The sequence below is a fragment of the Balaenoptera ricei genome, chromosome 5 (assembly GCF_028023285.1).
Source record: "Balaenoptera ricei isolate mBalRic1 chromosome 5, mBalRic1.hap2, whole genome shotgun sequence".
NCBI classification, from domain to species: Eukaryota; Metazoa; Chordata; class Mammalia; order Artiodactyla; family Balaenopteridae; genus Balaenoptera; species Balaenoptera ricei.
The window spans coordinates 90,738,456-90,759,488 of NC_082643.1; the positions used below are offsets into that span (position 1 = coordinate 90,738,456).

At 43.9% G+C, this 21,033-nt stretch overlaps 1 protein-coding gene across 2 annotated transcripts in view; it reads left to right on the forward strand.

Annotated features, from left to right (window-relative positions):
* SEL1L3 (SEL1L family member 3) overlaps positions 1 to 21,033 on the forward strand; it is a 99,027-nt gene that overhangs the window by 31,665 nt on the left and 46,329 nt on the right. For both annotated transcript variants that reach the window (XM_059924161.1, XM_059924163.1), the window contains 3 exons: positions 4,135 to 4,267; positions 6,135 to 6,267; positions 7,773 to 7,913. In XM_059924161.1, the coding sequence (XP_059780144.1) occupies positions 4,135 to 4,267; positions 6,135 to 6,267; positions 7,773 to 7,913 (407 nt within the window). The remainder of the gene's footprint in view (positions 1 to 4,134; positions 4,268 to 6,134; positions 6,268 to 7,772; positions 7,914 to 21,033) is intronic.

Consider the following 21,033-nt stretch of genomic DNA (forward strand, 5'->3'; position numbering starts at 1 on the left):
ACTCTGGGAATAAAACGATGAAAAACAAGAATACAGTCCATCCCTACCTTCATGGAACTAAAAAATCTAGTGGGGGGAAGACAGATCTTAAACAAATACATTCACAAATAAATTTAAAATTACAGATTGTGATGAATGCAGGGAAGGAAATAAATAGGTTGGCTTGAGAGGATCTCAAAGGGGCCAAAATTTAGGCCAGGCCCTGAGGAAGTGACACTTAAGATGAGAATTACTTTAAGGGGTGAGAGGGACAGCTATTTTGAGGCTTTAAATTCCCCTGCTAAAGAACCCATGAGCAGGGAATTCCCTGGTGGTCCAGTGATTAAGACTCTGCGCTTCCACTGCAGGGGGCCCGGGTTTGGTCCCTGGTCGGGGAACTAAGATCCCACATGTCCCTGCCATGTGGTGTGGCCAAAAAAAGAACCCATGAGCCAAAACTGTTCCCTAATTCTGAGTGAGGCCTAGTTAAAGACAGAGGCAGGCAATCTTTCCCCACTGCTGGGTCCTCCACAGTAATAAACCAGGGCACTCTCCCACATCCAGATAAGAATAAAGATAGTTTGCCAGCTTGTCTGAGGCTTGCGGAAGGGACTGGCTTGGGCTTTTGAACTGTCTAGCTCAGCTCTTATGTCAGCAAAATTGATGACCATCAAACAATGCACAGTGCAAGGAATCTCTTGCAGTCTTGGTGCAGCCACTGAGAATTTTAGAGGAGAAAAATGTGGAGGCACCGCTGTGGAGGGAGACGGAGCTGGAGAGATCTGTTAGTTGTATTATAATGACAATAAAAAATTGCAATCTAGTACCATAGGGACCAAGTAATTTATTGATTAGTTGAGAATTCAGTTTAAAGCAAAGATCCATAAAAAAAAGTGGGTAAATATTTTATTTTAATTTAAAATATGGAAATGTGCATTAATTTGCCAATCTTTCTAGCTAGAGCCTTGCCTTTGAGTATGGGTCTACTGATTGGAGTTCCCTGTGATCTTTCTTGCATAAATGGTGCCCAATTTCTGTTTCTCCCAAATGAAAAGAAAACAGACAATTGTGAAACTATCAGAGCCCAAAATCCATCTAGATTTCTTCAGTTTCTTTTTCCAGCCTTTTCCAGCTGTCCTAATTCCACAACAATTTTTTTAGTAACCATTCTTTACTGAGTCTACCGAAAATATTCAACTTAATTTTTAAAGAATGAACATCTCTTTCTTCTCCATCCCTATCTTATTGGATCACATAAGATTGAATTACATTGTATGGTTACAATGACCATACAGTTGGCAATTGACAGGTTTGGGAACAAACACATCTTACGTAAGCATGCAACTCAAAAAATGGCAGCAGGGACTTCTCTGGTGGCGCAGTGGTTAAGAATCCGCCTGCCAATACAGGGGACACGGGTTCGAGCCCTGGTCCAGGAAGATCCCACATGCCGCACAGCAACTAAGCCCGTGCGCCACAACTACTGAGCCCGTGCGCCACAACTACTGAAGCCCATGTGCCTAGAGCCCATGCTCAGCAACAAGAGAAGCCACCACGATGAGAAGCCCGCATGCTGCAACAAATACCCAACGCAGCCAAAGATAAATAAATAAACTTAATTTTAAAAAATGACAGCAAAAGTCCAAGTTGGAGTAGGTTAATAATAATAACTGTAGTTAACAGCTATGGTGCCTGCTATGGTGCCTATGATGTGCCAGGCACTGTTCTAAATGCTTTGTTTAAATATTAAATAAATTTTCCCAACAACCCTGTAGATAGGTACTATTTTTATCTCCATTAAAAAATGAGAAGACAGGGAATTCCCTGTCGGTCCAGTGGTTAAGACTCCGTGCTGCCACTGCAAGGGGCCCAGGTTCGATCCCTGGTCGAGGAACTAAGATCCCACAAGCCATACGGCGCAGCCAAAAAATAAAAAAACATTTTTTTTCAAATAAAAAATAAAATGAGAAGAAGCCTCCAGAGAGGAACCTCCAGCTGGCAAGCATCCAGCGTGTTGCAGGGATGAGCCGTGAGGTGAGCTGGTGAGTTGATTAAGCAGAGTTCTATTACGAGAGCTTCTACTGCAGAAGCGTTGCTTTGTGTCCCCTGAGTGCTGGGTAATACCTCATGAGGGTAGTCGGAATGTTCAAATCTTTCGAAGGTCTTGAAAATTTTAATCAATTCGCAGCTCTCAGAGATAATAACTTTGTGGTCCCACGTAAAAAAAAAAGGAGACGAGACCATCATCTTCTTAGTGCCCTTCAAGCCTGAGATTCCAGAAAAAGAAATAGCAGGAAATAAAGCATTTCTTTTCCATGTTAGTTGCCTTTGTAGAAAGCTGATTTCTAAGTGTTCCCGCTTGCCGCCATCGGTTGATGTTGTCAGAGTGCCCATTTCTTCACCTTTTTGTCTTCCTTCCAGCCGGGAGCACCTGCCCAGGGTTGGGTTTCTGCTTAACAATCAGCCCGTCCTCTCTCCTGGGATGACCCCCCCTTGCCTGGCTTCTCCGACCCGACCACTGGGGGCTGCTCTGTCCCGTCCGTGTCACCCTGGCCCATCGCTCTTGAGGCTGCCGGGCTCCTGGCGGCCTGCCTGACATGCTGTGTTCTTCCCTTCTGCTGCCATCTGCCCTCGGTGTTCCCTGGCTCTTTTTGTCTTTGCCTGGCTTCTCACTTGATGCCGATCTTGATCCCTCCTTGCTGTTCACATATGCTCTGATGGCACTTTGTCCACGCATTCCTATTTTACTTTCTAAATAGGTAATAAATTCACATCGTATAAAAATCAAAACAATGTGAAAAGGTCTACAGTTAGATGTCTTGCTTCCAGCTCTGTCTCCATCCACTCCATCCCCTAACCCCCATGCCATGTGGAAAGACTTTTATTAGTTTCTTATATATACCTCCAGAGTTTTTTTTAATGCAAATACAAAAAAAAAAATCCATTCTCCTCTTTCTTGGATAAAAATATATTTATTGTTCTGCTCTTTCATTTTTATTTTTTCACTGAACAATGTATTTTAGAGATTATTCCAGGTCAGTACACAGAGCCCTTTGTCCCTTTTTAAGCTGTGTAGATGTCCAGGGCCCATTGGATGGATGTGGGTACCAGTCCTCACTGACAGACACCTAAACTTTTTCAGTCTTTGGTGGATGTAAATAATGCTGCCAGGAACAACTTTGTGCATTTTATTCATGCTGACCCATTTTTTCCCTCCATTTTCCTTCCTGATCCTTTAAGTCTTTCAGGACAAAGTGGACTTCCAACAAATCACCTGTGCTGACCACTTATCTTTGGCCAAGCCCTTTGACCTTGCTGTGGCCTCCTTCTCCTAACTCTGAATTTGACCTCAGTTCTTATCTAATAGGGTATGTTTTTATTTTCCTCCACATCCACCTTCTATCTACTCAACAAGTTTTCTTTTTTTCCTTTTAGAGCAAAATACTTCCAATTAAGATCAGCAATTCCAAATAATTCCAATGATGCTAAACAATTTCACCAATATCAATAGGCAGCATGTATTAAGTACTTATGGTGGAACTTAGGATTACCAGAGGGGAAGGGTAGGGAGGTAGTTAGGGAGTTTGGGATTGACATGTACACACTGCTATCTTTAAAATGGATAACCAACAAGGACCTACTATATAGCACAGGGACCTCTGCTCAATATTCTGTGATAACCAGGAAAAGAATTTGAAAAAGAATAGATACATGTATATGTATAACTGAATCACTTTGTTGTATACCTGAAACTAACACAACATTGTTAATCAACTATACTCCAATATAAGATAAAAAGTCAAATAAAAAATAAATAAAAAGGAAAAAAAGGTACTTACGGTGGGCCAGGTGCTGCTAGATGCTGTACGTCTTTACTTAATCCTCTTATTAATCCAGTAAGAGAGGAATTATCATTTTACTAATGAGAAGACTCAGTCTCAGAGAGGTTAAGCAACTGGTCCAAAGTCACACAGCTGGTAAATAGCAGGGTTGGGATCCTAGCCCAAGTCTGCCTGACCCCACCATGGTCTCATCTTCTAGAACTAGAGTGAAGGGTTTGCAGAAATTTGGAGTTTTAAGTCAAGGAGAAAGAGTCTTTAAAAAAAAAAAATCTGTTCAAACCCAGAACTCTCTTAATCCTTTGTTCTTCTCTAGCTTCCGAGAGGATTTCCATTATAATGACACTGCTGGGTACTTCATTATTGGAGGGAGCAGGTATGTGGCTGGCATTGAAGGGTTTTTTGGACCCCTGAAGTACTATCGCCTCCATGCTCTGCACCCTGCACAGGTGAGCCCAGGGGACCAAGGAGTTTTCGAATGCTTATGGGTAATGGGCGTGTGGCTCAGGGCTGTGGAACCAGTCCAGTGTAAACAAAAGATTTATCTGAGCCGGACCTCGCATCGGCTCTGTCACCAAACATAATTAATATTGAGGCTTCCCCTTCCACCCTGCAAACGTGATAATAGATTTTTGTTAACGTTTGGTTCATTTAGTACTCATAAAATGGAAACCATTTACTTCCTCTGTTTTTATAACTAGTAGCTTAATTATAGAGTCGATTTTTATCAGGCTCTTGCCTATCCAGTGATTAAGCTAATGAAAGGAGAGAGTCTTAGTTATTTGGTAAAGCTTCTTTTATATGCTATTATTTAAAGTATCAGAGAGGAGACAGTCCAGCAAATAGGACTCTTGGTTCTGCTTACTGCTCGCTCCAGAAACATGAGCCTTTGGCTCACACTGGGTGGGTGGGCTGCGGTGGTGGAGATCATAGAGGGCTTTGTAGTCAGCATTGAATTCTCAAGTCCAAAACCCACCCACAAATGGAATGGAATCGTCCGAGTCTCCAGGCCAGCTCCAGCAGGGCTGGTGGGTATTAGAGGGGGGGCTGCCCCACGAGGGAACATTCACCCTGATTGCTTTTTGTGCCTTGGTAAGGAGATCACCGGATACCTAAAAAAGGAACATTCTTTCATTCCTGTGACCTTGTGGGATTTGTTCTGGGAAAAGCAGGGGTCACTAGGCAAAGTCAATTCGGAAAAATGGGGCACCTTATCACCCATAGGTCATCTTAGAGCCCCTGTTGAGATACCTCTATAAGAGGAAAAAAATGAAATTCTTTTATTCATGTGTGCAGCCAATACTTATTAAGCACCTACTATGTGCCAGGCTCTGTGCAAGATGCTGAGGCGTCCAAGATGAATTAAGGTGGTGGCTTTCAAACTTTTTTTTGAAGGTGGTCCACAATAAGAACTCTATTTAATAGCATGAGCAGTACATACATAAGCATATATAATACACATATACATACATACATACACACATAATATATACATATATATATATAAAACACAAAACTGAAATAAGAATTTTACTAACGATACAGATTCTTGCTATGTTCAGTGTACTCTGATATTCTGTGTTCTGCTCTATAAAAAACAAAATCACTGCTGGTTACAAACCACTGAAATAATTTCACAACCCTCCAATGGGTCATAACCCGTATTTTGAAAACCACTGAGTTGAGATAAGGTCTCTGATCTTGAGGAGCTCCTGGCCTGGGTCTTAAACAGATAAGTCATGAAAGAATGGGGTACATGCTTTAATGAAGATGTGAGCACTGTGTCTGGCAGTGCCGAGGTGCGGTCCTCTGCATCGGTACATGTACGAGGGTGCGGTAGGCTGTTAGGGAGGCTGCCGTGAAGGGGTGACCTTGGATCTGGCTCTTGGAGGTTGAGTAGGAACCTTCTAAACAGAAGAAAAGGAGAGGAGGCTTCCAGGCCACAGGCGCAGCACTGGTAGACTTGGGGTCCTTTGGGAACTCAGGGGAGATGAATGTCATTTTCTGGGGATAGCACATAGCGGCGGGGAAGGGAAGAGGATGAAGGCCTGGTCTCTGGGAAATCCTGACACTTAAGAAGCTCTGCAGAGGAGAAGATGCCACAAAAAGAAGCTAGAGGGAAGCAGTCAGAGCTGGCGTGTCCTTGAATTACTAGTAACACCCTTCCTTTGAGAATCCAAAGCAGATGATCTGTGTACAAGCAAGCCACCTGTTGCTATCAATGGGAGAAGGAAATCCACCTGAACGTAGCCTCATGGGTACCCATGGGTGTTTGATGACAATTGTTGTTCATTCTGTTTTCTTGCCCTCTTGTAGATTTTCAATCCCCTACTTGAGAAGCAACTTGCTGAACATATCAAGTTATATTATGAAAGATGTGCAGAGGTTCAAGAAATAGTATCTGTGTACACATCCACAGTACAGCAGGGGGACAGGAGACAAGAAGCATGTAAGTATTGAACTTCAGGAGAGCGATTTTTAGCTCCAGGCATTTGTAGCAACACGCTTGGCTTCTTTCATAAGGGGGTTGAAATAGAACATATGTGACTTGACCAATGGGGGCAAGTATGACCTCCCCAGATGGATGCAAATGATAGTGTGCCTTCCACCTAGATCCCACCAAGACCAACAGCCAGCAAGAACCCAAAGCTGCCTCATAGCTTCAACTAGCTGTAATTTAGTTTAAGAATATAAATGAGAGTGTTTTGAGCCTCAAATTACATTATTCCCATCCATAATGGGATCTTAGGCCAGTCTAAGAAAATAAAAATGAATTGGAAAATAAATTAATCATTAGAAATGTTTCCCCGTCAGTGCACTTTTGTCTTGGACCATTAATATCTGAATATTAGCCTTCAGAAATGTTGAACAATGGCTTTGTTGTTTGGGGCTGGGTTTTATTTTTTAAATCTTTGAAATTGACTCATTCTGGAAGACATCGGTAACTTTTCAACAGAAGGAATGAATTTCAAATAGACTGCTTCCGTGCCTGCCCATATTTGCAGACATCCTTTCATTCATACAGAGTGTGTATCTGTTATAAAACTCATCCCGTCTTGTCTTCCAATGTTCCAGCACTTACAAATTTCTCTGGCTATAGCTCTTCTTGCATGATACGGTGGCACTAGAGTTAGTCACATATGTTCTTTCTGGAAGAGAAATTCCTGTGGGGCCTTTGCCATCAGCAAAAGTAAATTGAGTATTTCAGTCCTGCCTAAATAATCTCAACATCTCCAGAGCCGAGCTTCCCATTTCAGGCCATGGAGGAATGGATACATGTTGAACATACCCCATTCTGATAGGGTTCACATAAAATGGTCATAGGAAGTGATTAGAGACGGTGATAGGTAAGTGTAGAAAGGCAGCACTTCTGCAATTTAATTTAAGAATAGGCTATACTAGTCTCCCAGCTGCTGCTCTCACCGCTGAATCATCCAGAAAATATGATGCTGTCAGAAGAAGGGAAGATATATAGGAATAGTAATACCCCAAACAGGAAAGAAACTGATTTTGATAGCTGATGTAATTTCAGGAGAGATACCCAGAGTCAGAAGGCCGGTCTTGCATGCTGATCTGTTTGGTGGCATTGGGAAGATTCTCCTAACATCTTCTACTGCCTTGCCTCCCTGGGGGTCCCTGTGCTTTGCTCCTCAACTCACACTGCCAACAAAATGGCCTAGATATTGTCCTCCTGGGGACCAGTCGGAGGCCAGCTGCTCATTCTGTGGAATTATTCAACAGCTATCAGCAACTTTGGCACATTTCCCTTGGACTTGGCTTTGAATTTGTGACCTCGAGGCAGAGGCATCGTAGCCAATTTCAAATCCCTGATGCACCCAAACCAACATCCAGTAACGCTAAGTCTGACCTCTTATTTCTAGTTCCCCGTGGAGGAAGGGAGTTAGAGAGGCAAGGCTTCCCTCTAATAGTATCCTGTACTTCCCTTTCCTGTAGGCGACCTCCGGAATTCCTACCTGGACCTGAAGCTCAGGTACGGGCGGCCCTCGATGTGCAGAGCCCTCCTCTGGGAGAAGGAGCTGAAAGCCAAGCACCGAAGCTTGTTCCAGGCCTTGCTGGAGATGGGTTTGGTGACAGGTAATTGAGTCTGTGCCTAGCTCGCCTTTGGATGCTGGTTAGGAAGGTCCCTGTTTTTCTCCTTTCCCTCACCCTCTTTAGTGATTTATGCCTTGAAGTTATTTTTAACCCTAGTGTTCTAGCTTAATTTCAAATTTAAATTCTGCCCTTAATGTGTCCACCACTCAGTGTATCTGTGCACATTTTCAACCCTAAATACAAAAACTTAAATTTAGGAATCACTTGAGCAATTCTTTATTTAAAGCCAAGGCCACAAACAAGCAGCTGACAGCCAGAGCTGGCCCCCAAATGTGGTTGCTTTGGCATACACATTGTTGTCAATTTAAAAAAAATTAGTTACAGGGATCTAAAAACTTCTATGAAAATGCAAATTTCTAGCTTTTCTCAGAAGATCCAAAGATCTGGCGACGCCAGGCCTCCGTTCCTGAGTGGCAGCAATTCCAGAGGTGTGTGGATGGGACAGGCAGTCTCTGTCCATCCACAGCCCTTCCTGCCTCTGGTTGAGCACCTCCTGCCGACTTCAGTCATGGATCTTACCTGCCCGGGCCCTCGGGCCCTTGAACTTGAGACCTTTGATTTGAAGTACATTTTTTTTTTTTTTTTTTTAAACTTTGGGTTTATTTATTTATTTATTTTTGGCTGTGTTGGGTCTTCGTTTCTGTGCGAGGGCTTTCTCTAATTGCGGCAAGTGGGGGCCACTCTTCATCGCGGTGCGCGGGCCTCTCTTGTTGCGGAGCACAGGCTCCAGACGCGCAGGCTCAGTAATTGTGGCTCACGGGCCCAGTTGCTCCGCGGCATGTGGGGTCTTCCCGGACCAGGGCTCGAACCCGTGTGCCCTGCATTGGCAGGCAGATTCTCAACCACTGCGCCACCAGGGAAGCCCTGAAGTACATTTTAAGCAGCATCTCAGGAATCTGTGTATGTTTTGCAAATGTGTCCAGCTTAAGTCCATTGTGATTTAGGTTTGCATAGTAATTAAGTACATACTGTAAGACTACAAGGAATCTTGAAACGATGTCTGTTAGGAAGAGGAGAGAAGCTGGAGGTGTTCAGCCTGGGGAAGGAGGGTAATGAGAACTATCTTAGCGGTCAGCAGCAGCCCATGGTATTCCTGGGCATATGACCAAACGCTTGGGTCAAGGCAATGCAGAAACTGACTGCTGCTGCATATAAGAACTTCCTAAAAATGACAGTGTCCAGTGGAATAGACTCTCTTTGCAGATAGTGATTCACCCTCACCCCATCTTGAAAGAATTCAAACCATACAAGATATTTCATCTTTGGTTCATTTGATATTTGCTGAGTGACTGCTCAGTTACTTGGCTAGACTTCAGAGGTAAGTAAAATAGTACAAGGTCTCTGCCCTTGAGGGACCGACTTGAAAGCAAAGAAAAATGGTAATGTATTTTTAAAAATAAAAGCTATGGGAGTAATTGGCAAAGGCACAAAGAAGGGAGTGGTCAGTTCTACTTGGAAGTCTGGAGTGCTCCAGGAAGGCTTCCTGGAGGAGGTGACACTGGGATTGATTCTTGAAGGGTCAATTGATGTTTGCCAGATAAGCAAGGTGGGAGTAGGTATTGCAGGCAGAGTACAGGCAGAGACATGGGAACAGCATGCCATTTTTAACGATGTGCAAGGAATTTGGGAAGCAGGAGAAGGCCTGGAGAGTGATTATTCTTTTTTTAAAATTATTTGTTTATTGAAGTAAAATTGATCTACAATGTTGTGTTAGTTTCAGGTATATAACACAGTGATTCAGTTATATATATATTTTTTTTTTCTTTTTTTTCAGATTCTTTTCTGTTACAGGTTATTACAAGATATTGAATATAGTTCCCTGTGCTATATAGTAGGCCCTTGTTGGTTATCTATTTTACTTGCAGTAGTGTGTATATGTTAATCCCAAACTCCTAATTTATCCCACCCCCCTTCCTTTCCCCTTTGGTAACCATAAGTTTATTTGCTATGTCTGTGGGTCTATTTCTGTTTTGTAAATAAGTTCATTTGTATCTTTTTTTAAAAATTCCACATATAAGTCATATCATATATTTGTCTTTCTCTGTCTGGCTTACTTCACTTAGTATGATAATCTCTAGGTCCATCCATGTTGCTGCAAATGGCATTATTTTGTTCTTTTTTTATGGCTGAGTAGTATTCCAGTGTATATAGATACCACATCTTCTTTATCCATTCATCTGTCGATGGACATTTAGGTTGCTTTCATGTTTTGGCTATTGTAAATAGTGCTGCAGTGAACATTGGGGTGCATGTGTCTTTTTGAATTATGGTTTTCTCCAGATATATGCCCAGGAGTGGGGTTGCAGGACCATATGGTAGTTCTATTTTTAGTTTTTAAGGACCCTCCATACTGTTCTCGTAGTGGCTGCACCAATTTACATTCCCACCAACAACATGGGAGGGCTCCTTACTAGAGCTCAGACTCCATCCTGACAAGTTTGGGCTTTACCTTGTAGGTGACGGGGACCTGTTGAAGGGTTTCAAGCAGGGGCTAGAGGCATGATCAGATCTGGGTTTTTGAGGTCACTCTTGTCAGCAGTGGGAGACTGAGGGAGGTAAACTAGAGTGCTGTGGAGCTGGAAGCAGGGGGGCCACTGCATGGCCCAGGGCGGAGAGGATCGGGGCCTGAATGGGACAGAGTGATGTAGACGGAGCCAAAGGATATAAGGGGTTGGCTCTGAGGGACTTCGTCACTGCCTGGATCCGGGAAAGGGAGGCCATGTGGAGTCAGGTGTCAGCATAGCCTCTGCAGCCAAGTGACCTGATTCTGATATTAACTTAGCACTTACTAGCTGTGTGATCTTGGGCAAGGCACTTCATTTCGCTGAGCCTCAGTTTCCTCATCTGCAAAACGGGGATGACAATAGTCCCTCTCTTCTAGTGTTGGGTTAAAGAATTGACACTTAGAAGAGTATGGGCACTTAGTAAACTCTATGTAAACAGCGTTTCTCAATCTCGGCACTTACTGACATTTTAGATAATTCGTTGTTGTGAAGGGTCTGTCCTGTGTATTGTAGGATGTTTAGCTGCATTTCTGGTCTCTACCCACTAGATACCAGCAGCACTCCGTCCCCTCCCATAAACCTCCACCCAAGGGTGACAACTAAAAATGTCTCCAGATATTGCCAAGTGTCCCCAGGGAGGTCACATCGTCCCCGGTGGAGAATCACTGCTGTGTAAGTGTTACACTATTAACTACCAGGCAGCGACAATTGCTGGGTTTTCGTGGGTCTTCTGGGAGGTGGTGGAACTGCCCCCTGAGACAGGTGAACGGAAGAGGGTGATGCGTGTTGGAAAGTGTAGGCTAAACGGGCGAAGACCACATCACCTCAAAACTGGCTTTATGAGGTTCCAGATATATTTAAGTATAGTTTTACTGATTAGGAACAGGAGTGAATCATTTTCACAAAACATTCTTTTTCAAGCAAATACTTTCAATAAAGAATGTTTTTGTGTCATTTTTACTGCTCAGAAGTTTCTTTTAAAGAATGCAGAATGATTTTATTCTCTGTGGAGCTAATTAACACAGATCATGAACCCCCAAACCTTGAGACTTGATGGGCCGCAGTGCTGGGGAGTTGTCACACTGCAGCATAGACACACGTCCAGCTGCCCTCGGTCAGGCTTCCGGGGCCCCCTGCCTGGGGGGAGAGGGGGCACAAAGCCGGATTTGCCACTTTAGGGCCCACTGCTGGTGCCCAAGCAGCCAGTCAGGTCCTTCTGGTGCCAAGTCTGCTTAGATCAGCGCCAGGGAGCATACCCGGAGGGGCCCCTATCTCCCTGGGCATGTAGCCACTTGCATCCCGCCTCTCCCTGCCGTTTCCTGGCGCCCAGAAGCAGGTGGGGAGGGAGGGTGGGCAGGGTAGGCAAATCTCCAGAACCAACCTCAGGCTCCCATTCTGCCTTCACCCCCAATTTTTCTAGTTTACGTTGTCCCATCCATAGGGACTGGGAGCCTCCTGCAGGGCAGGGCTTACACTCATTAAAATTCATCTGTACCTGGCACACAGCCCTTGCTGGGGGCCACCATAGTTAACTAGATAATCTCTGTGGTTAACCCTGGAGAGAGATTCGTGTCAGACATTGTGCCCAGTTTCTAACAATCCTGAGAGAAGTGCAGAAGATTTGATTTTGTAAATTGAGGGAAAAAAAAAAAAATTACATTATTTACATATCTTTACTCTGGTCTCCTATAAAAAGAAGAGTAGTCAGACTGGTGTGACTATGTATCTATTCCTGGTTCCTCACATAACTTTTGATCCAAGTTTATCCTGCTGTGAGTGTCTAGCTGGCTTCGGAGTGCTTTGGACAACTCTAGTCAATAGGAACTATGTTTGCATCATGTTTTCTGCTGCTGGCCTGAGCTGTTTGGTCCTGTTGACCAGTAGACTTTACTAGAATATCCTCATCATGTTACATTTCTTGTATGTGAGATAAGCTACAAGAACAGACTCAAGGATCAGATGTTGGCTGCTTAGAATTCTTGCTGTAGGGACCGAGTAGGTGCAGTCACAGAGATGAGGAATGAAACCGTGTGAGTAACTTAAGTCACTCGTATCACAACCTTCCATTCATTCATTCACTAGACAAGTATTGACCAAGTGGCCCAGGATAGGACAAAGATGGGGCCATGTTTTGAATGAGAGTGACTTAGGTTAAATGCAAAGAAAAACGTCAGCTCCCATAGCTCCCACAAAGGGAATCAATTGGTGGAATCACTTTTTTCCTGGCACTAAAAAAATATATATATGACAGCATGAGACGACGGCCTGTCATTTCTGGTTCTTTGCGACACTCACCCTTTTCTTGGCAGCCTCTCCTCACATATACAGTCAACTCTACTGCCAGGCTGCTGCACGTGCACGCTTCAGACGGCAGCGTTTTCCCCCCGACACTGTGCGGTTTTAGATGGATCGCCTGCTCTCCCGCTGAGCCAACGACGTACTTCAAGGGAGCCATGAGAACGGTGCAGGGAGTGCGGAGCCGGGAGCTCACAACCAGTAGGGGTGTCCTCTGCGTTCTGCCCAATGAGGTCAGGAGCGGTCACCACCTTCTAGCTGTTCCCAAAAGACTGAGCTCTGTTTTTCTACTGCACAAGAGAATCCCCAAATATTTACACCCTCCCTCTTTAAGGACTGTAATTTTTAAAAAATTGTGTGGTAACATGCACATAATTTAAGACTCTCCATCATCACCATTTTTAAGTGTACCCTTCAGTAGCGTTAAGTACGTTCACATTGTTGCACAACAGATTCTAGAACTTTCTTATCTTGCAAAACTGAAACTCTGTACTCATTAAACCACAACTCCCCACCCTGCCCCCACCCTTAGTCCCTAGTGACCACCATTCTACTTTCTGTGTCTATGAACTTGACTCTTCTAGATACCTGATATGAGTGCAATCATACAGTATTTGTCTTGCATGACCGGCTTATCTCGTTTAGCATAAGGTCCTCAAGGTTCATCCATGTTATAGCATCTGTCAGAATCTCCTTCCTCTTTAAGGCTGAATAATATTCCATTGTGTGTCTATACCACATTTTTGTTTATTCATTCATCTGTTGATGGACACTTGGGTTGCTTCCCCCTCTTGGCTATTATGAATATTGCTGCTTTGAATGTGGTGTACAAGTATCTCTTCAGGACTCGGCTTTCAGTTCTTTTGGCTGTATACTCGGAGGTGGGCTTGCTGGATCATACAATAATTCTATGTTTAATCTTTTGAGGAACCATTATCCTGTTTTCCATAGGGGCTGCACCGTCTTACATTCCCGTCAACAGCGTGCAAGTGTTCCAATTTCTCCACATTCTCACCAACACTTGTGATTTTCTGGGTTTTTGATAATAGCCACCCTTATGGGTATGAAGGGTAATTTATGTTTGTAAGTTATATACTGGGGAAAGTCTGGTTTCATAGGAATGAAGAATGTAATGCTCTCATAAAGTGACAGTGTCTACGAAAGAGCTTCACAGACAGAAAGGTACCCTATGGATATGAGAGACAGAGTCACCCGGATAGGGCTCGTCTCATCTGCCTTGACTTACAGCGCTTTGATCCTATGGGCGTCTCCATTACTTGCTTGATTGCAAGCTTGTTGAGGGTAATGCGAGAGGTGTAAATATCCCACTATGCTTCCTATTCCTTCACAGTGTCTGCAACGGTGCTGGGCATACGTTAGGTGCTTAGTTATCAATCCTTCTTCCATATGACCCTATACAGTGCATTTATGCCCCACTCCCCTCAAAGAACACCCCTCAGCCACCCATGCTCTTCAACTTGCCTGCCTTGTAAGCAGCCTTCAAGTCCCGACTCAAACACTGCCTGCTCACATCGTCTTTCCTGTCCCCCCAGGCAGTCAGCTCCATCTCCCCTGCCCTCCTTGCCATTTTGTAGGTGTCCCCTTATCAGTACCTATCTTACCACATTACAATATTGATTTGCCTGTCTGATTCCACAGTGGAGCTCAGACGTCTTCAAAGACAGCAACAGAATCTAGGTTTCCTTTGAAGACCCTCAATAAGTATTTGTTGAGCCACTGAACGCGCTCCAGATGAATAAGTGATCTCATTGTAAATACTAAAAACATCTTTTTGGGTCTGTGAATCAGTGAAGGAACAAGGAGTTTAACTTCCAGGAGATACAAATTCAAGGTCTACGCTAGCTAAGCCATAACACCAATCCAGACCGATGGAGTCTGTGGGCTTATTTGCCTTTTCTCCACATTCTTCTCACTTCTCTCACGCTTCCTTAGCCTGCTTCTCCCTCAGAAGCTGCTGTCCTGGCTCTGAAAACACCTTTGCAAATATAGTCCTGTTTGCCAGGTCAGCCAGGATGCTGTCTCTCAACTCTCCCCTGACAGCAAAAGTAGGCCAGGATCCTTCTTCGTCTATGCACGCTCATTGCAAAAGAATTCCCGAAACACAGCCCCCAGGGTTCTTGCTTTCATATATCTATAACCTCGTTGCTGAGGTATTCAGGTGCCCAGATATGAAACAGCCCTAAGGTGCATGCAAACCCAACTTGGCACCCCTGTATTGAGAACCTCCAAGCATGGTGCTGGGCCCTGGGACGACCGTAATGAAAAGCGTAGACTGGCCCACATACGAGTCTTTGCCATGTGCCAGGGGGTGTGGAGGAAGGAGGCTTCTTACACGGTGACAGCTGATGTGCTAACCTGGTATAAAATGCAGCTGTCCCCACTGGTGGTTCTCACTCTGAAGCATCACAGGACTTGTTCTTCAATTTCCAGAGTCAGCATGCCTTTGAATTAAAGAGAGCAGTGCTGGGCTTCCCTGGTGGTGCAGTGGTTAAGAATCCATCTGCCAATGCAGGGGACATGGGTTCGAGCCCTGGTCTGGGAAGATCCCACATGCCGCGGAGCAACTAAGCCCGTGCGCCACAACTCCTGAGCCCACATGCCACAACTACAGAAGCCCATGCACCTAGAGTCCCTGCTCCACAAGAGAAGCCACTGCAGTGAGAAGCCCACGCACCTCAACGAAGAGTAGCCCCTGCTCGCCACAACTAGAGAAAGCCCATGCACAACAATGAAGACCCAAACGCAGCCAAAAATAAATAAATAAGATAAATAAATTTATAAAAATAAATAAGTAAATAAGTAAAGACAGCAGTGCTCTTGGGGCACCCAGCTGCAGCGCACACAGATGTGGCAGCCAACCCTTCCTGCCTCCGGCATTCCGGAGCCACGGCTCTGCCTCCTGATTGCCTCGAGTGGCCCAGGAATGCTCCTGTGGTGCTCTGTCCTGAAGTTCACCGCTGTCCAGGCTCTGGGGGGCATCCGACACAAGACCCCATGTTCAAGACTTCAGGGGGACCATTCTGCTTGGTCAACCTCTGTGTTGTTTCCTGGGGAAACTCCAATTCTTTAGGAAAATGGCTCTTGTCAGAGCATAGAAATTGCTCTATTTGCATTGGGGCTTTTTCTAATGCTAGGCTGGTAGTATTTTAGTATGCATGCCTTTTCATCCTTTAAGAGGTATGCTGGCTGTTTCTTTGTACTCTCCTCTCACACTTTTCTTGACAAAATGGAACCCTTTGAATTCAAAAACCCTCTGAATGGGGCTCTGGCATCAGGGAAGAGAAGTGGTGAGGACCGGCTGGTAAGAGGCGGCAGGAATGACAGAGCTAGGTGGGGCTCCAGGCCAGAGAGCTGGTATGGTAGGAAGGAGAAAGGAAGGACACGATGGCCCAAGTGCAGGGGGGACTCGAAGGCAGGGAGGCCCAGGTAAGCGTGACAGGTGAGTGGACCAGCACGCCCTCCAGACATTTGCCCTGAGTCCAGAACTGTTTACTTCCTTTCTTCCTTTCGTGCTGGACTGGGCACCTCTGAGCCCATGGTAGCTGATGACTGTGGCTACAGAAAGTCCAAGGTCTGCCAGCAGATGGTTCTCGGGAGGAAGCAAGGTCTGAGGCTGGGCTCCCCTCCCAGGGCTGACACCATCTGCATTGTTCCTTCAGGGCCACAGCCTGACTCCTGCCCCAGGCTTCAGAGAGCAGAGCGCAGGGGACGACGTTCCTCTACACAATATGCAGACAGGTGCTGGCTGCACTGTCGTCCCTCTAGCTTGTTTCTAACTCTTCTGATTTTTGCCAACAATTGCAATGTTTATTTGGAGACTAAAACGCAGAGCATGGAAATGGTAGAAACACAATGGGGTTATTTAGTAACGCCAGGATCCTGTGTCCTTTAAGAGCTATGTTCACTGTTGTTCATTAAAGGACCTTTATCTTATTTTTTTTAATTTAAGAAAGCATCTTTATAGTTTTTTTTAAAAATCCACAGAGAGAGAGAGAAAGAGGGAAAGGGAAGGAGGGAGGTTTTACATGTATAAAACCAGACAATCTGCACAGGACAGAAAAGTACAAGTAGTTTACTTTTGAGAGAGAAATAAGCCACTTCTTTGAGTCTCGGGAACCCAGTGGAGCTCATCAAATGAGAATGCAAATGAAGGATGTGCTATGTTTTTCTAAATCAGTAAACTTGGTGAAGATCTTTCCTTTTCTGGGTATATGGTATTTTCTCCTTTCACATTTTTTTCCCTTTTCAAACTTCTTCCCTGGAGGCATTACACCTTTTGGAAGCTTGAAACTAAAAATGACTTTCCTGTTGTTGTCTCGTTCCCCTCATAAGGAATAAGTCTGCCTTTCTTCTCCCAAATTCTCCATCAGAGGCAGCTCTGGTTCCTTCAGTAGGTGACTACCTTCTCATTTTCTGCTTTTTGCCTCTTTTAATGTTGAGCGTGGGCTTCCCTGGTGGCGCAGCGGTTGAGAATCCGCCTGCCAATGCAGGGGACACAGGTTCGAGCCCTGGTCCGGGAAGATCCCACATGCGGCGGAGCAACTAAGCCTGTGTGCCACAACTACTGAGGCTGCGTGCCACAACTACTGAAGCCTGTGCGCCTAGAGCCCGTGCTCCGCAACAAAAGAAGCCACCACAGTGAGAAGCTCGCACACCACAACAAAGAGTAGCCACCGCTCGCTGCAACTAGAGAAAGCCCGCGCTCAGCAACGAAAGCCCAGTGCAGCCAAAAACTTAAAAAAACAAAAAAAACCCCAATGATGAGCGCACAAATGGTGACCTTGTGGTATTGCTGGAAAAAGGAAAAAAGAGCAAAGTAAACAATGCTGTGCTACTCAGGGAGATTAAGAGTTCATTAATGCTGGTGGTGCCTTTGTTTCCTTAGCTTTTGGTGTAGGAAGAAAGAAAAATGGGAAAATGGCTCCTACTTCTATTTTGTTTGTTTGTTTTTCATTACTCCATTAATCTCCATAAATAAGGCATGTTTTTTAGTTATAGATCTACTAGAAAAAATGCATATGCTAAACCAGTTGGGTGAAATTAACAGTTTCATTAAATGGATTTTTAAATTGCCAGTTTTATATCACCAGTGACATCAGAGCTTTGATTTTGTGCCACATTTGGAATACAAACTTTAAAGAATGTGCAAAACGAGCGGTTTTCCTTTAGAAGTATTATGATTTTATTATTATACTCACTAGTGCAGAAAATTGTCTAGATTCTTTTGCAGAGAAAATACTGATTGGTAATGTCTTGGGGGGGGAGTTAAGAATTTTAATAGGTAAAAGAAATAATGAAGGTTTTTCAACCTGCCTCTGTTTCAGTCTGCAAAGTTTTTTTGTGTGTTTGCTAAGGATTTGAACTTTGTGAAGGATCCCCCTCCTGACCTTTATTCTCCTGCAATCCCAGTTACCTGGGCAATCCCAGTAATGATTTCTGGGATTCTGTGCCAGAGGTCAGCAGGGCAAGTGTTTCATTTGGACCTCCATTTGGCTTGGAGTCTCTTTTCTCCTCTGAGCCCCCAAAGCCCATGTCTGTGGGTACTCAGGCAAAACTCATCATATTAGTTATTTTTTTAAATGCCTATTTTATTTTATTTTTTGTGTGAAATGGCTCTTTTTTTTAAATTAATTTTTATTGGAGTATAGTTGCTTTACAATGTTGTGTTAGCTTCTACTGCACAGCAAGATGAATCTGGCAGAACAGGTAAGGCTGGAATGAATCGTTAACAAATTGTTAATGTTGCTTTGCTCAGAGTGTGCACAGAGGGGCATCAGAGATGAGTAAGTATTTAAAAGTAAATATATGAATAAGTAGGAGTAGGATTTACTCTCCAACTCCATCTGAGTACTGCAGTACACACCAAATCTAGCGGAGAGGGTTCTTATCCTGTCTAATGGTTGGGTAGGATGGACTTTTTCTCTCAGCTATGCAAAGGGAGAATCCAAAAGGAGATCCCCGGACTCCTGGTGGAAAAGAGGGTTATTAATCAGATACATCCCAACAGATGAGCAGAGGGAAATGCTCGAGGATGTTCATTGCTGTGTTGCTGGTTATAGCAAAACCAATGGAAGCAACCCAAGAGTCTAAAAATAGAGAACCGGTTGGAAAAACGGCACTGCTATAGAATGCAATACTATTGAAACTTTAGGAAGAATGAGCTTCTGACTGCTGTGGACAGGTATTCGTGGTGTGTGGTTAATTTAAAAAAGAAAGTTGACAGATAAACAACAACGATTTACTGTCTAGCATAGGGAACTATACTCAATATCTTGTAATAACCTATAAAGGAAAAGAATCTGAAAAAGAATATGTATATATGAGTCATTTTGCTCTACACCTGAAACTAACACAATATTGTAAATCAAATATAGTTTGATAAAAAGTTACACTCATAAGGGAAAAAAAGTTGAGAGTCCAAACCTATAGGGGCTTTTTGGAAGGAAAATGTATATGTATATAGGCAGATAGAGGTGTAATGAATTATTGTCTATGCCAAGGAAAAGTCTGGTAGTATATACAGCAAGCTTTCAACAGTTTATCTCCACTATTAAAGAAGGTTTGGGAGAGAGAGGACTTCTGTTTTTGTTTTATACAAATCTATATTATTTGATTTTTTTTTTTTTTTACAACAAGCAGCTATTTCTTTAGGGATTAAAAACAAAACAGAAAGAGGAGCAAACTCCATGTGTTTAGTTAAGGTGTTGTTTTTAGCACCTACCTCTTGGGATGGAGAGTAAGTAAAAGCAAATCCAAGCTGCTGCCTCTCAGAAACCTGGAGAGGGCGGAGGTGAGGGGTTCCAGGAGCCAGGAGATGGGACTGCCTTAGCGCTGGGTGAGGGGGTAGGTGGGCTCCTTTTCCACAGCTCAGCAAGTGAAGGCATGTGCCCCCCTACCAGGGGCAGCCAGCCCGCCTGTGTGCCCAAAGGGATAGGCATTAGCTCATAATCAATGGTTTGGGTTTCACAGTTTCATCCGTGGATCCCACTGCCTTCTGTGTTGATGTCTTGGAAGAGGCATCAACCTCTGCCGAGGAATTGCCCTTAAATCCAATCTCAAATCCTCTCATTGAGAGTTTTCCCGCATTGGAAACTCATCTCTGTTCATTCCTTGATGGAGCGCTGATAGAGTGAGTCTCTTGTTGCCTCCTGGAAGTTGTTAGTGACATTTTAATTTGGGATGGAATAAAGAAAATCAAAGAAAAATGTTGGGTATAATTCTTAGGGGGAGAAAATTTTCGTTTTAAATAAATTGACCACATCTCTTTAAATGGAAATTGTACCTATGCAATCCTATATAGCCGTTTGTAACATAGCATCTAGTAGATGCACAGAATAGAATTGTAAACGTTCATTGGCTGAATTAATAAAACGAGAGATGAATAATGTAGACGGACTTTAAAAGACTGTAACAGATTATAGGGCCATATAACTTGCCCATCTGGACTTAAGAGTTTAACAATTTATGGGGGGATTAGGTAAAAGGAAATATCATAGCTTAAAGCAGTCGCGTAAAGAGGTCTCTACCATGGTGGCAAGGTACCTATAAAGACAACTGGTCGCCCATTAATCAGGAGGCAGGGGGAGCAGGGTGAGTAGGAGTCTTGCTTCTGTGACCTGCCAAGCTGGATTCTAAGCTTGGCTCAGCCATTTGCCAGCTTTGGTGACTTTGGACAAGTTAGTCGACTTCTCCAGGCTTCAGTCTTCTCATCTGAAAAATGAGGACGTTAATAATAATACTTACCTCTTAAAATTTGTTTGGATTACATGACATAATTTGCATAAGACACTCAACCCAGTATTTGGCATTTTATAGACCCTCAATAAAAGTTGACTCATTCTTTTTATTGTATTTAGAAACCCACAAGGAAAACCGGAAGCAAAAGATGATAAGAAAGCATCTCAGAATAAGGTTCTTGTGCTCAACTTTTTACAGCAGCACCTAGGAACTATTTCTGAGATAAAACACACACCCCTTCAGAGTCTTAGAGGGGAAAAAAAAAATCTCTCTGGCAGTTTCGGTGGTCCTGACTTGGTGGTGAGTTACACTGAGTAAATTACTCTCTTGAGGCGCTCTCTCAGCTATAGAAGGCACATCCTTTTCTCCAGGATACTAGGCTGTCATTTAGTGCCAAAGGAAAAGCTGTTTATAGAATGACACCCTGGCATCCCCAACGGGTTTGATTTACCTCCCCGAAAGCTGGTATATATCAAGTCACTGCAGGACCAACCGTATTAATAACTCAGGTGATTTAGTTGGCTGTTCCCACTTATTTTGTCGAC